Genomic DNA, 14980 nt, shown 5'->3' with positions numbered 1-14980 from the left:
CTGGCCAGGGCTGTCCCAGAGCTGTCAGTGACCTGCATGGAGCCTGGAGTGTGTGCTCAGTGAGCCCATGGGCCACACACGGCTGGTTGGGATGTGGCTCTGCCGAGGGCAGGAAGAACCCCAGAGGGGCCTGGCCAGGCTGGACTAATGAGCCAAGGCCAGCAGTGTGGGGGTCAACAAGGGCAAGTGCTGGGGCTTCTGCTCGGGTCACCAAAACTCCTGTGACACCCCAGGCTGGGCAGAGGGGCAGGGGGCTGCAAACGGCCCTGGGGGTGCCGGGCACAGGGGCTGGATGTGAGCCCAGGTGTGCCCAAGTGGGCAAGGGGCTGATGGCACCTGGGCTGTGCCAGTGCCAGTGTGGGCACAGCCCAGGGCAGGGATTGTCCCCCAGGGCAGGGATTGTCCCCCAGGGACAACTCCTCGAGGGCTGTGCCCAGTTCTGGCTCTGCAGGAGAGACCTGGAGGGGCTGGAGCGTGTCCAGGGCAGGGAACGGAGCTGGGAAGGGCCTGCAGAATCCCTGAGGAGCTGGAAGGGGCTGGGGCTGGAGCAAAGGAGGCTCAGGGGCCCTTCCCAGGAAACAAGTGACAGGACAAGAGGAAACGGCCACAAGCCGTGCTTGGGGAGGTTCAGGTCGGACTCCAGGAGGAATTTCTCCATGGAAAGGGCTCCCCATGTTGGAAGGGGCTGCCCAGGGAGGTCTGGAGTGCCCATCCCATGTTCAGGGTACAGCTGGGGGTGGCACTCAGGGCTCTGGGCTGGGGACAAAGTGGGGAACAGTCACAGGTGGGACTCAGCCTTGGAGGTCTCGTCAAACGGAGTGGCTGCGATCGTGTACGGGACCAGACCGGTCCCCACACCCCGTGTCACCGTCGCTGCTCCCGGCCGGACCCCCCGGTGCTGCCTCTCCGGGGCTGCTAAGAGCCGGGACCCTCCCGGTCCAGCCGGGGTTGGGGGCTCCGGGGGCACAGCAGCGCACGGAGTCCCGGTGCTGCCCCGGGCCCGTCCCGGTGCCGCTGCGGGGGCAGCGGGGCGGAAACCGGCGGTGCCGGTGCCTTGGGGGATCCGCTAGGGGTAACGGGGGGCTCAGCTGGGCTCAACGCGCCCGTGGCACCGCAACAGCGGGGCGGGCACGGGCAGTGTCGGGGTCACCGGCCTGGTAGTATCACCGGGGGAAAGGTCCCCCGTTCCGCCCAGGTCCCGCTGCCCGCCGCCGGCAAGGCCTGGGGCGCCCGGTCCCGGCGGGTACTCGGGGGTCTCCGGTGGTGCGTGCCGGGCAGGGCCCGGGGAGATGCCGGTGGTCCCGGCCGGCGCCGGTACCGGTACCGGGGAGGTGCCGGCGGTCCCGGAGGGTGCCGGTACCGGTACCGGAGGCGGCGCTGTCCCCCCGCCGGCCGGAAGCGGAAGTGACGCGGCCCCGGGCCCCCCACCCTCCCCCGCGACCCCCGGCAGCGGAGCCGCCGCAGGTACCGGCAGCGGGCACAGAACGGGGGAGGGAGCACGGGCGGCCCCGCTCGCTGGGCACGGGTGGGGCCGGGGGCCGGGCCCCGCGCACACCCCCGGGGCCGGGCCGGGGCAGCGGAGGGGGCCGCGGGTGCGGGTCCCGGTGGGATCCCCCTGGCGGGGCCGCGGGGCGGATGCGGAGGGACCCCGGGCCGGGGCATGGCGGGGTCACCCCGGGGGCTGCGGGCGCGGAGGGGACGGCGGGGGGAGCCGGGGCCGGGCGGGATGCGGGGCCAAGGGGATGCCGGTGCCGGGCGTCCCGGGTTCCGGGATGCGGGGATGCGGATGCCGGTGCCCCGGGATGCGGAGATGCGGGGATGTGGATGCCGGTGCCGGGGAAGGCTGCCCGGGCCGGGAGGGGGCTGCGGGGGGATGCCGAGTCCTTGGGAGGAGCCGGGGCCGCGGAGCGTCCGTGCCGGGGTCCCGGTGCTACCCGCGCTCCCCACAGGCCCGATGGACGCGGAGGCGCCCCGGGGTCTGTAGGACCCCCTCCGCCCGCCGTCCCCAGCACCGGCAGCCGCGGCCGGGCCGGGCCGGGCCCCCGCCGCGCCGGGGGTCCCGCCGCCCCCCGCGTCCCCGCGCCATGTCGGGGGCCCTGAGCAAGCGCAGCGACCTGGCCAACGACAACCGGTGCCCGGGGCTGAGCCTGGGGCTGCCCGCGGGCCCCGACCCCCGCACCGGCCCCGGCGGCGCCCCGGCCGAGGAGCTGCCCGGCGCCGGCTGGGCCAAGGCCGGCCAGGACCAGAACCGCAACGAGCTCGAGCCGGGCCCGGGGCCGGGGCGCTCCCCCGGGCCGCACGGGGACTCCCCCGGAGCGCTGGAGCCGGGGCTCCGGGCCCGCAATGCCCGCAACGCCGCCCGCGACCCGCGGGCCCTGCTGATCGGCGCCTCGGAGGAGGAGGAGGAGGATGAGGAGGAGGACGAGGACGAGGAGGAGGAGGACGGGCCCGGGGCGTCCCCGCCGGCCCTGGGCACGGAGCGCGGCCTGCGGGAGCCGCCGGGGCGCAGCGCCAGCCGCCTCTTCGGGGGGCCCGGCCCCGGCAGCGACGAGGACTCGAGCTGGGCCACGCTGAGCCAGGGCAGCCCCGGCAGCTCCCCCGATGAGCCAGGTGGGCACCGCCGGAGCCCCCGTGACCTGTGGCTGCCCCGCGGAGCCCCACGGTGAGCTCTCGCTGCCCCACAGCTGCCCCATGGAGGCTGCCCACACTCTCTGGCTGCCCCGCAGAGCCCGATGGCTGCCCCTGCTCCTTCCTGCCGTGCCCCGTGCTCCTGTCAGCTCCACATCTCCCTGGGCCCTGGCTGTGTGTGCCGCTGCTGCCCTCGCAGCCCCCCGGGTGCCGACCTGGTCCCCCAGCCCTGGGCACTGTCCTGTGTCCCCAGCCCACACTGGTTCCATGCCCCCCTTTGTCCCCATGTCCCTGTGGAGCCCCCGTGTCCCTGGCACGGGGGGCTGTGGGGGCCGGGCTGAGCCCTCTGCCCCTGCCCCACAGAGTCGCTGTGGCCGTGCGGCGCGGGGGCACACGGGGACCTGCCCCCCGGCTGGCTGCAGGTGCAGGACACCTCGGGCACCTACTACTGGCACGTCCCCACCGGGACCACCCAGTGGGAGCCCCCCGGCGCGCCCCACGAGACCCCTTCCGACGGCAGCACCCCCACCGAGGGGCCCACCGTGAGTGGGGACCGAGGGCTGGCCTTGGGCTGGGGGTGGCTCTAGGGCAGCCCTTGTGGGGCCGTGGGGGTGGTTGTAGGGCAGCCCCTGTGGGGCCATGGGGGTGGCTGTAGGGCACAGGGCGGCCGGGGGATGATGGTGGGGCGGCTGTGGGGGGCTCAGGGCACCCCTGGTCGGGGCGTGGGTTTGCTCTTGGGGTTACCATGGAGCTCCCACACTGTGCTGTGGGGTGACTGGGGGGAACCGTGGGGCACTGGGGGGCTGCCCTACGCAGCACCCTGACCCAGACCCCTGCAGCTCTCCTGGACGAGCTTTGCCCCAGCTGAGACCTTCAATAATGGAGACTTGTGGAAGGTGAGAGGGGCTGGTGGATGGGAAAGGGTGGGGGGGTCAGTGCCCCCCCAACCCCACAGAGCCCCCTTGCCCCTAGGACCCCACGGCTGAGGAGGAAGAGGAGGAGGAGGAGGAGGAAGACGAGGAGCCAGGAGTGTCAGACCTGGAGATGCTGTCACCAGGATCGCCAGGAGAGGGGTGCGCTGGGGGCACAGGGACGGGGGCACACGTGGGCAGGGCCGTGCCTGGGCCCTGTGGGGGTGTGGGACACTGGGTGACAGCGAGAGAGGGTGTGAAATGGGGGCTGTGGGGCAGGGACCCAGGTGTGGGGCAGCGAAATGGGGTCTCAGGATGAATTGGATTCATCCATTGGATGCCTGCCCAGGATCTCAGTGCAGGGGTTCGGGAGGGAAAGTCTGAGGTACTCAGGGTGCAGTGACCCAGGTGTGGGATGTGGGGATCCCAGAGGGGATGGGGCTCTCAGGGCAGGGTTTGGGGGTGCAGAGGCCCCAGGGTGTCCGGGTGCAGTCGGTGACGCCCCCACCCTTCCCTTGCAGCATGGCCCTGTGCGAGGAGGATGTGCTGGACTCCAAGGTAGGGCCCCTCTCCTGACCCTGCCGGCCCGCAGGGCCCCTTCCCCACTGCCTGCTGGGGGCTGGGACCCAACGCTGCCCCAGGGGTGCCCCAGGTGTCACCTGCAGGGGAGGGGCCTGGGCCACGCCCTGTGCGCCCCGCCCTGCCCCGGGGCGGTGCAGATGGGGCCGGGTTGCTGCTGCGGAGCTGAGGCCGCCCCGCACCGTGCCCCTGCCCCCGGCCCCTCAGCATCCCTGCCCCGCACACGCCCTGAGTGCCGTTCCCGCTGCCCCAGGGCCTCCCGGTGCGCTCCCTGGGCTGGGTGCAGCTGCGGGAGGAGGAGCTGGGGCCCGGCCGCAGCAGCAGCGCCGTCAGCGCCTGCATCCGGCAGCTCTCGGGGCCCCGCCAGGGCCCGCCCGGCGCCTGGGGGGAGGTGAGTGAGCCCAGAGCCCCTGTGTCCATCCCACACCCTGTGCTGCCCCCCTGGGGGAGCTGAGTGACCCCCAACCCCCTGTGTCCATCCCACACCCATCGCACTCCCTCTGTGCTGGTCCCCCGGCACCTGGGGGGAGGTGAGTGACCCCTGTGCCCCCTGCACCCATCCCGCACTTTCTCCACTGCACCCCCGGCAATGGGGGCAGCAGAAGCCCCACTGACCCCCTGTTGCCCCACACCCTGTGCTGCCCCCCTGGGGGAGGTGAGTGACCCCAGACCCTCCCTGTGCCCCCACACCCATCCCACACCCTGTGCTGCCCCCTGGCACCTGGGGGAGGTGAATACCCCCCTGACCCTCTGTGCCCTTTGTACCCATCCCACACCCTGTGCTGCCCCCCTGGGGGAGATGAACACCCCCCAGACCCCCTGCGCCCCCGTGTCTATCCCACTCCCTCTGTGCTGCCCCCCGTCCCCCGTGGGAGGTGCCCCCCTGACGGTGCCATGCCGTGCCCAGGCGCGGGCGCTGCTGGTGCTGGAGGAGCGCACGCTCAAGCTGGTGGACCCGCAGGACCGGGCGCTGCTGCACGCGCAGCCCGTGGGCGCCATCCGCGTCTGGGGCGTGGGGCGGCACGGCAGCAGGTGGGGCTGGGCACGGGGGGCACTGTGTGTGTGCAGTGCTGGGGAGGGCGCATGGGGCACAACTGTGTGTGTGTGTGTGTGTGCTGGGGGAGGGCACACCGTGTGTGTGTGTGTGTGTGTGTGTGTGTGCACCCGGGGAGGGCACACAGGGGGCTCTGGGGTCTGCGGGGTACCCAGGGCTGGGGATCCTGTGCACGTGGGGAGCAGGGATGGGGGATCTGGGTGTGTGGGACCCCCACGGGGCCTGGAGGTCCTACACAGTGTGGGGTGGGGGCTCTGGAATGCCGTCTATGGGGGCATCGGGGTGTGGAGGGGCCGTGGGGCTGGGCTGAGGTGTGGGGCTGTGAGGGTCACCTGTGCACTGGGCTGGGAGGTCCCACGTGCCAGTGTGGTCCCATGGGTTGGGCAGGGGGGGCCATGGGGTCCCAACACTGAGCCCCCCAGCAGAGAAGGGTGTGGGGCAGGATCAGATCTGCCCCTCGGGGCTGTGGGGTGGGTCCTGGGCCTGAGGGGCCCCCAGCACCCCCTAAGCCTGCTCTGTCCTGCTGTGCTGCCGGGGACACAGGGAGAGGTATGGCTGCAACCCGCCCCCAGACCCGCAGTGCCCCCAGTCCTGGCTCGGACTGGGTGGGGAGGGCAGTGGGGTGGTCCTGAGCGTGCCCCCCTCCCCCAGGGACTTTGCATACGTGGCCCGGGACCCCCTGACGCAGGTGCTGAAGTGCCACGTGTTCCGCTGCGAGGGGTCTGCCAGCGCCATTGCCGCCGGGCTGCACCGGGTCTGCGCTCAGGTGAGACCCCAGAGCCCCTCACACTGCCCTCACACTGCCCCATGGTCTGCACCGGGTCTGTGCTCAGGTGAGACCCCAGAGCCCCTCACACTGCCCTCACACTGCCCCATGGTCTGCACCGGGTCTGCGCTCAGGTGAGACCCCAGAGCCCCCCAGCACTGCCCTCACACTGCCCCCCATGGCCTGCACTGGCTCTGCGCTCAGGTGAGACCCCCCCTAAACCTCACCTGGGACCCCCACTCTGGCTGGGACTGGTTCTGTGTCCAGGTAAACCCCCCCAACCCTCTGCTGGGCTTCCCCTCAAACTGCCACCTTGGCCTGAGCTGCGTCTCTGCCTAGATGAGACCCCCACAAAGCCCCTGAGAACCCCCACCTGGCCTGCACCAGGTCTGGGCCCAGGTGAGACACCCTCAGGAGCCCCCCAGGCCCAGGTAACCCACCCCAGATTCCCCTTCCTTGGTCTGCACCACATCTGTGCCCAGGTGAGACCCCCAGAACCCCGCCAGGACTTGCCCTAGCCTGCACATCTGCACTCAGGTGAGACCTCAGGCCCCTCCAGCCGGCCCCCAGGGGTGACCCCTGCCCACCCCAGTGTCCCCACAGACCTGCCACAGGGCACCGGGGCCAGGGGTGCCCAGGGTGTGACAGCCAGCAGGGCTGGGGGTGCCCGTGTGTGACATCTGGGTCACCGTGCGGGTCCCCGGGGTCACTGTGGTGTCACATCTGTCCCCAGCTGACGGCGGAGCGGCGAAGTGCCCGGGCAGCAGGCAACGGCCTGGGGACAGAGCCCCCCCGGCTGGGGGAGCCTCCCCTGCAGGGTACGGGTTTGGGGGCACTGGGAGAGAGCTGGGGGCTCTGGGGGGGCACTGGGAGAGAGCTGGGGGTAACCGGCAAGGGGGAATCCTGCAAGGGGACAGGGCGAGTGCAGGGAGGGGCCTCGTGGGTCTGGAGGGTGCATTCCCTGGGGGAGGGCAGTGGGAGGGAGGGCGGCTTTTAGGGAGGGTTGGGGGGTGTCTGGCAATGTCCCCCCCACAGCAGGGCTCCCAGCCCCCAGGAGCAGGGCAGTGCATTGGGGGTGTGGGAGTTCTGGGTGTGCTCTGGGGGTCTTGGGGCTCTGGGGAGGTGTGCCACGGCCCCCCACACTGCAGTGCCCAGCGTCCGAGAGCTCTTGGGGGGTGCTGGGTGAGCCCTGAGCCTTGGGGGGGTTCTGCGGGGATGCTGGGGCTCTGGAGTGTTTTGGGGGCTCTGGGGGTGTCTGACAGTGCCTCCCCACAGTGGAGTTCCCGGCCCCCAAGAGTGAGGTGGTGCAGCGCTTCCCCGTGTGTTACCTGGGCTGTGTCCCCGTGGCCAAGCCAGTGGGTGAGTGGGGGACTCAAGGGGAAGGGGGGAGTCTCGGGGGGCTCCTCTGGCCCACACCCAGCAGCTGTGGGGTGAGGGCACGCCCAGGGCTGCCCTGAGCCTCTGTGTGCCCCCAGGCATGGATGTGATCAACGCGGCGCTGGAGGCGGCGCTGGCCCCTGCCTCGGGGGAGCCCCCTGTGCCCACCCCCGTGGTGGTCAGCGTGGCCCCTGCCACCCTCACCATTGCTCACCGCCAGGTGTGTGCCCCCTCCACCCCTGCCCTGGCACCCCCACCTCACCATCACCATCCCCAGGGGCATCCATCCCCACCTTGGACCACCACCCTGGCCTAGGGGGGCTGTGGTGACCCCGCTCGCTCTGGGGAGATGTGTTGACCCCCACCCTCACTGGTGACCCTGTTCGGGGGTCTGAGTGACCCTGTCATGTGTCAGAGGGGCTGCAGAGACCCGTCCTTGTACCAGGGATGGGTTGGGTACCACCATGGCTCCTCCCACCGTGTCCCCATCCCACCCCATCCCGCGGGGCCTCGGGGATCCCCTCCCAGCCCCGTGGTACCGCGGTGACCCTGTCCCCACCCTCCCCGGGTGACACCCCGTGTGCCCTGCTGGCCCTGTCCCCGTGCCGGGGGCGTCCCCAGGCCCGCTCCCCACCGCGGTGTCCCCGTGTCCCCAGACAGAGGCGGTGCTGTGCGAGTGCCGCGTGCGCTTCCTGTCCTTCATGGGCGTGGGGCGCGACGTCCGCGCCTTCGCCTTCATCATGGCCAGCGCCCCCGGCACCTTCCGCTGCCACATGGTGTGGTGCGAGCCCAACGCCGCGGGGCTCAGCGAGGCGCTGCAGGCCGCCTGCGTGGTGAGTGCCGCCCCTGCGTCCCCCCGGGCCGCCCCCGGCCCCGCTGAGCCCCCCGGGCCGCCCCCGGCCCCGGCTGACCGCGCTCCCTCGCTCCCTGCCCGCAGCTCCGCTACCAGAAGTGCCTGGATGCGCGGCCCCAGGCCTCCAGCTCCTGCCTGCCCGCGCCCCCGGCCGACTCGGTGGCGCGGCGGGTGGGCTCCTCCGTGCGCCGGGGGGTGCAGACCCTCCTGGGGACCCTCAAACCGCGGCGGGGAGGGGCGCAGACCCCCTGAGCGGGGCGAGGGCAGGGGGGGCATTGGCTGGCGAGGCAGCGTCGGGGGCAGGAGCACGGACCTGACGCTCCGGGGCACGGAGTTACCCCGGGTGTCGGGTCGGGGGTCCTGCCCCCACCACTGCCCCCACGGTGGGTCACGCCCCCCCCCCAGGGTCCCCAATGCATGTGGCGTAACGAGGGTCTGTGTTGTACTAAATCATTAATTAATAAACCCATTCCACCAGCCCGGCTCGGCTCTGCACCTAGCCTCACACAGGGAAGAGCAGGGTGTTGTGTCTGGTTTGGGTCTTCTTGGGATGTCACAGGTGCAGAGGGGCACTGGGGTCCATCCACACCCTGTTAGGGGGGCAGTGGGAGCACAGGGATCACGGGCTGGTCCCAGTTGTGATCCCAGTGGGTGAGAATTAGCACAAGGAGGCGGGGTGGTGGCGCCCCAGCATCCCTGATTTGGGTCTCCCTAAGTGGTGGCTGAGATCTGCAATGAGGAGGATGAAGGACAGCGAGATCCATCACACCTGTACTGGGGGGTGATGGGAGCATGAGGACTACATGCTGATCCTAATCTCAGTTCTGGCCCTGGTGGAGAGGATTAGGAGGGGTGTGGTGTCCATTGTGCCTTTATTGTGTAACTGGTGGGACATGGGGACCACGTGCCAATCCCAGTGACCTCGTACCAATCCCGCTCCTGCTGTGATTGTGCTGGATACAGCCCTGCTCCCTGTGTGACCGTGTCCCTGCCCTGCCTCCAGTGAGACCATTGCTGACCCTGCTGCCAGTGTCACCACGCACCGTGTCCCGGGGTGTCACCACATCTCAAGAGCTCCTGGTGTAACCATGTGCTGGGAGCTCCCAGTGTGACCATGTCCCAAGGGCTCTTGGAGTGACCACATACCAGGAGCTCCTGGTGTCACCACATACCAGGAGCTCCCGGTGTCACCACATCCCAGGGGCTCCCGGTGTCCCCATCTCCCAGGAGCTCCTAGGGTCACCGCATCCTGAGAGCTCCTAGGGTCACCATGTCCCAGGGGCTCCCGGTGTCCCCGTGTCCCAGGGTTTCCCAGTGTCACCACGTCCCAGAGGCTCTGGGTGTCCCCGTGTCCCAGCCCTGCACCTGCGGCCGAGGCTCAGCAGAGGCGCCGCTGCAGCCAGAGCTGCTGGATGTGCGGGAAGGGCAGCGCGGGGCGCAGGGGCCGGCAGAGCGCGGGGTCGGCGGCGCGGCCGGAGCGCAGGGCGCAGAGCAGGGCGGCCTTGCAGGGCGCGCCGCAGGGCTCGCGGGGCGGGTGCCCCTTGTGCAGGTGGAACCAGAAGAGCTGGAAGAGCGGCTCGTCGTCCTGCATGCGCCGCACCAGCCGGTCCCAGTCGGCCGGGAAGGCGGCGGGCAGCCCGTAGGCCTCGCGGGCGCCGTAGAGCCGCCGCCAGCGCGGGGCCGTGCCCGGGGGCGCCGCGTTGGCCTCCGTCAGGTTGAGGATGAAGGTCTCGTGGTCCAGCACCGCGTGGGAGCTCCCGGGGTAGGAGGCGGCCACCTCGTACACGCGGTACCCTGCAGGGAGAGGGACGGTCAGCGCCGGGGAGCGGGGGACACACGGCAGGGGACACACAGTGGGGGACACACAGTGGGGGACACATGGCGGGGGACACACGGCAGGGGACACACAGCGGGGGACACACAGTGGGGGACACATGGCAGGGGACACACAGTGGGGGACACACAGTGGGAGACACACAGTGGGGGACACATGGCAGGGGACACACAGTGGGGGACACACAGTGGGGGACACACGGCAGGGGACACATGGCGGGGAACACACAGTGGGGGACACACAGTGGGGGACACACGGCAGGGGACACATGGCGGGGAACACACAGTGGGGGACACACAGTGGGGGACACATGGCAGGGGACACACAGTGGGGGACACACGGCAGGGGACACATGGCGGGGAACACACAGTGGGGGACACACAGTGGGGGACACACAGTGGGGGACACACAGTGGGGGACACACGGCAGGGGACACATGGCGGGGAACACACAGTGGGGGACACACAGTGGGGGACACATGGCAGGGGACACACAGTGGGGGACACACGGCAGGGGACACATGGCGGGGAACACACAGTGGGGGACACACAGTGGGAGACACATGGCGGGGGACACACAGTGGGGGACACACGGCGGGGGACACATGGCGGGGGACACACAGTGGGGGACACACAGTGGGAGACACATGGTGGGGGCTCGTGGCGCACCAGGGTTGAGGTTGATGTAGGTGGTGACACTCGGTGCGACGAAGGCGATGGACACAGGACGTGACAGCGTCTCCTCATCGTAGAACAGCTCAAACTCATCCAGGTGCGTGTGCCCAAAGAACTGAGCCGCGATGGTGCCCTCAAACCTGCCAGGGTGGGTGAGCAGGGGGCATCCCCAGACCCCCACCCTGGAACCCCAACCCTGGCCATCGGCATGTGGGCTGGGGGTCCCGGATACACAGGCTGGGGGTCCCGGATACACAGGCTGGGGGTCCAGGATACACGGGGTGGGGGTCCAGGATACATGGGGTGGGGGTCCAGGATACAGAGGCTGAGGGTCCAGGATACATGGGGTGGGGGTCCAGGATACAGAGGCTGGGGGTCCAAGACACAGGGCTGGGGGTCCAGGATACACAGGGTGAGGGTCCAGGACACAGGGGCTGGGGGTCTGGCACATGGACCGGGCAGTCTGGTGCATGGGATGGAACACGGAGAGAGAGCCCGGGGTGTGGGGTGGTGCAGAGGTTCAGCATGTGGGGCAGGGGCCTGTTGTGTAGGGCAGGGGGACCACTGCGTGTGGGGTGGGAGGTCTGGTGTGGGGGTCAAGGGCACATGGGCAGGGGTCCAGCACATGGGGATGGAGGCCAGGGCATGGAATGGGGGTCTGGTGTGTGGGGCACATGTCAGGGGTCTGGGCAGGGGTCAGGCACCGACCTGCTGATGATGCGGTAGTAGTTCCAGCTCCAGCTGCGCAGACAGTGGGCTGGTGGGATGTGCCCGATGATGTGCACCTGTGGGCAGGGAGCCAGGGCTGGGGGTTTGCCCAGGGCCCACCAAGACCCCCTATGTCCCCCCAGAACCCCCCCACACCTTCTCCCCATCACGCTCAGCATCTGCCAGGACCCCCATGAGCCACTGGAGCTGCCCTGCGGGGTCAGTGGCGTTGATGAGAAGCCAGAAGTTGGCCTGGGAGCAGAAGTTCATGTTGAGGGAGACGACGCGCAGCCCAGGCCAGACCTGTGCCGTGTAGAACCCGCCAGCCCTGCGTGGAAAAGGGGGGTCAGTGCTGAGTCCCCTGAGCCACAGACCCTGCACCCATCCCACGGACCCCCAGCTCTGCCACCTGCACTGCCCACCCCCCTACAGCCCCCAGCCTGGAGCCCCCGTTACCCCACAGCCCTCTCTGTACCCCAGCCAGCCGTGACCCCCTCCATGCACCTCTCCCCCCATAAAGCTGAGACATCTGCACGCAGGCCCAGCTGTCCTGGTACCCCCACTGCCCCCCAGCATGCACACCACGCCGTGTCCTGCTAGTCCTGAGCCCCCAGGTGCCCAGAGTCCCCTGCTCTGAGCCCCCAGCCTGTGCTACTGCAGCTCCCACAATGCCTGACAGCCCGGAGCCCCCAGTCTGGAGCCTCCCTGCGCCGTGTCCCCTGATCCTGGTACCCAAATGCCACAGCCCCAGGCCCCCGGTAGCCCAGAACCCCCTCCCGTGCCCTCCCACCCCCCAAGGCACAAACCCCCCATCCCCGGGCAGAGGGATCCCCATGCCCATCCCTGGGCAGAGGGATCCCCCATCCCTGGGCAGAGGGATCCCCCATCCCCATCCCCATCCCCGGGCAGAGGGATCCCCATGCCCATCCCTGGGCAGAGGGATCTCCATCTCCATCCCCGGGCAGAGGGATCCCCCATCCCCATCCCCGGGCAGAGGGATCCCCCATGCCTATCCCCGTGCAGAGGGATCCCCCATCTCCATCCCCATCCCCGGGCAGAGGGATCCCCCATGCCCATTCCCGTGCCCACCGCAGGGTGCGCAGGGCGGCGGGGGGCAGCCAGGGCTGCCAGGCCTCGGCCATGGCATTGTAGAGCCAGGCAGCGGAGCGGTTGCCGCGCACGTAGGGCGGCGGGAAGGCGTTCACCGGCGTGGCCTCGTGGTTGCCCACGGCGGGGAAGACGCGCAGCGGGCCGAGGCGGGCGCGCAGCAGCGCCGTCACCGTGCGCAGCGCCCGCAGCTGGTCCCCGCGGCTCTGCTGCCACACGTCGTGCGCCGGGATGTCCCCGGTCCAGTAGGCCGCCGCGAAGCCGCCGGTGCCGGTGCCGTTGGGCAGCTGGGCCAGCAGCGCGTCGATGGTGTGCAGGGGAAGGTCGCACTTGCCGTAGGTGCCCCAGAAGCCCGCGGCCCCCGGGCCCTGGGCGGGCGCCCCGCGGCAGCACAGCGGGTCGGGGCAGGCGGCGGCGCTGCCCGGCACGTACTGCCGGTCCCAGTGCAGGTCCGTGAGGAACAGGATGCGGGCCGTGGGCGCTCCGGGCGGCGGCGGCACAGGGGGCCGTACCGGCGGCTTGGGCGCGGCGGGCAGCGACAGGTTCCAGTCGCCCAGGATGTCCCAGTGGCCGCAGCGGGGGCCCAGCAGGAGCCCGCAGGCCTCGGGCGGGCGCAGCACGGAGCGGGCCCAGGCGGCCACCACGTCGCCCTGGAAGAGCTGCACGGCCTGGCGGCACACGGGCGGCCGCGCCAGCCGCAGCTCCTGGCACAGCCGCGACGCCACGCGCCCCACACGGGCCACGTTGGGCTCCAGCTGCGGGGAAAGGACACCGGGATGGACACGGCACCCCCGAGATGGGCACGGCACTGCCGGGATGGGCACAGTTCCCATGGGATGGACATGGCACTGCCGGGATGGGCACAGTTCCCATGGGATGGACACGGCACCCCCGGGATGGGCACGGTTCCCATGGGATGGACACGGCACTGCCGGGATGGGCACGGCACCCCCGGGAGTGGCACGGCACCACCAGGAGGGGCACGGCAAATCCAGGATGGGCAGGCACTGCCGGGATGGGCATGGCACCACCGGGAGGGGCATGGCACCCCAGCTGCCATCACCGTGCAGTCCCCAGCAGCTCCGCGGGATGACCCCTGGTTCTGTCACTGTCCCACAGCCCCCGGCCACCCCGATCCACCCAGCTGGATATCCCGAGGCCAGAAGGGACCCACAGGGTCCCCCAGCCCCTCTGGTCCCCAGCCCGGTGCCCTGCTGCCTCCGTTCCCGTCCCCGCCCCAGCCTGTTCCTGTCCCGGTTCAGGTTCCTATCCCGGTTGCTGTTCCTGTTCCTGTCCCGGTTCCTGTTCTGCCCCGGTTCCTGTTCCTGCCCCAGCCCGTCCCCGTTCCCCCGAGCGGAGCCGCCGGCATGACCCCGCCCGTCCCCGCTGCTCTTCCAGCCGTCCCAGCCCGTCACTCGCCCGTCCCCGCCCGTCCCTGTCCCCATTCCCAGCCGGTCCCGTGTCTGTCACAAGCCCCGACCTGTCCTGGCCTGTCCCGGCCCCGGCCCGTCACGAGGGACTGGCCCGGCCTGTCCCTGTCCCGTCCCGCCCTGTCCCCGCTGTCCTGTCCCCTCTGCCCCCGTTCCTGTCGCCCCCGCTCTTCCCGTCCCGGTGTCCCGGTGCCCACCTATCCCCGTGCCTAGCCCGGTGTCCCCCCGGTGTTCCCCGCTGCCCCCGTGTCCCGGCACTCCCCGACGCCCCGTGCCCACCTGCAGCGCCAGGTCCAGCGCCCCGAAGAGCACCCGGCAGGCCGGGCACGACACGTTCCGCCAGCCCCAGCGCGGCGCCGCCGCCGCCAGCTGCTCCCCGGGGCCGGGCGGCGACCCCGCCGACACCGGCAGCGCCAGCAGGGCCAGGGCCAGGGCCAGGGCCAGCGGTGGCAGCGCTGGGCGCGGTGTCAGCTGTGGCCGCGGGGGCCCCGGTGGGCACGGCGGGCGCGGGGTCAGCCTTGGCCGCGGGGCCAGCGGGGCCCGAGCCCCGGCCGCCATGGCCGAGGGAGGGGCGGGGCCGGCTAGGGGGCGGGGCCGAGCTACGCCATTTATGGATGAGGGGGCGTGGCAAGGACGCATGGGTCGGGGCAGGGCCCGCCCCCGGCGCCACGGCTGAAAACGACGGGGGCGTGGCCTCCAGGGGGCGCGGCCACTCGGGGCGGGAACCGTATGCAAATGAGGAAGCCGGGCTACGCAAGGCGCGCGGGGCACGGTGGGAGATGGAGTCCTGGGGCTGGTGGCGCTTCCCGGGGTCCCCTCCCCTGTGTACGGTCACCCCCCCCCGCCCCGGGGCGACGCTGGGTGCACCGGGCCCGGTCGTCCCATCCCCAGCTGCCGCCGGGCTCAGCAGTTCCCGCAGCGGAGGGTCCCAGCCCGCAGCCCCCGAGCCTCGCGTGGCGCCGAGCCCCCCCTCCCGCCCGGTTCTGCCCCGCGGAGGCTCCGTGCCGGCGGGCAGGAGCGCTGGGAGCAGCGGCGCAGCTGGGCTCGGGGTCAGTTTAT

At 71.2% G+C, this 14980-nt stretch overlaps 2 protein-coding genes across 2 annotated transcripts; one reads left to right on the top strand and one right to left on the bottom strand.

Annotated features, from left to right (window-relative positions):
• The first annotated feature begins 1243 nt into the window (after positions 1 to 1243).
• APBB1 (amyloid beta precursor protein binding family B member 1) lies at positions 1244 to 8638 on the top strand. Its single transcript, XM_058823345.1, has 14 exons — positions 1244 to 1464; positions 1950 to 2610; positions 2992 to 3170; positions 3468 to 3524; positions 3601 to 3701; positions 4061 to 4097; positions 4372 to 4509; positions 5026 to 5150; positions 5824 to 5938; positions 6672 to 6756; positions 7214 to 7297; positions 7414 to 7535; positions 7972 to 8148; positions 8253 to 8638. The coding sequence occupies exons 2-14, from the start codon at positions 2085 to 2087 to the stop codon at positions 8418 to 8420; spliced, it is 1914 nt and encodes a 637-aa protein (XP_058679328.1). The 5' UTR covers positions 1244 to 1464; positions 1950 to 2084; the 3' UTR covers positions 8421 to 8638.
• Positions 8611 to 14479, bottom strand: SMPD1 (sphingomyelin phosphodiesterase 1). The gene is made up of 6 exons (XM_058825634.1): positions 14201 to 14479; positions 12474 to 13246; positions 11541 to 11712; positions 11385 to 11461; positions 10671 to 10816; positions 8611 to 9962 (listed from the first exon to the last, which is right to left on the bottom strand). The coding sequence occupies exons 1-6, from the start codon at positions 14477 to 14479 to the stop codon at positions 9547 to 9549; spliced, it is 1863 nt and encodes a 620-aa protein (XP_058681617.1). The 3' UTR covers positions 8611 to 9546.
• Positions 14480 to 14980: the final 501 nt, after the last annotated feature.

The sequence above is a fragment of the Ammospiza caudacuta genome, chromosome 2 (assembly GCF_027887145.1).
Source record: "Ammospiza caudacuta isolate bAmmCau1 chromosome 2, bAmmCau1.pri, whole genome shotgun sequence".
NCBI lineage: Eukaryota > Metazoa > Chordata > Aves > Passeriformes > Passerellidae > Ammospiza > Ammospiza caudacuta.
The sequence above is the reverse complement of the archived record's forward strand: the minus strand, read 5'-3'. Positions and strand labels throughout refer to the sequence as shown.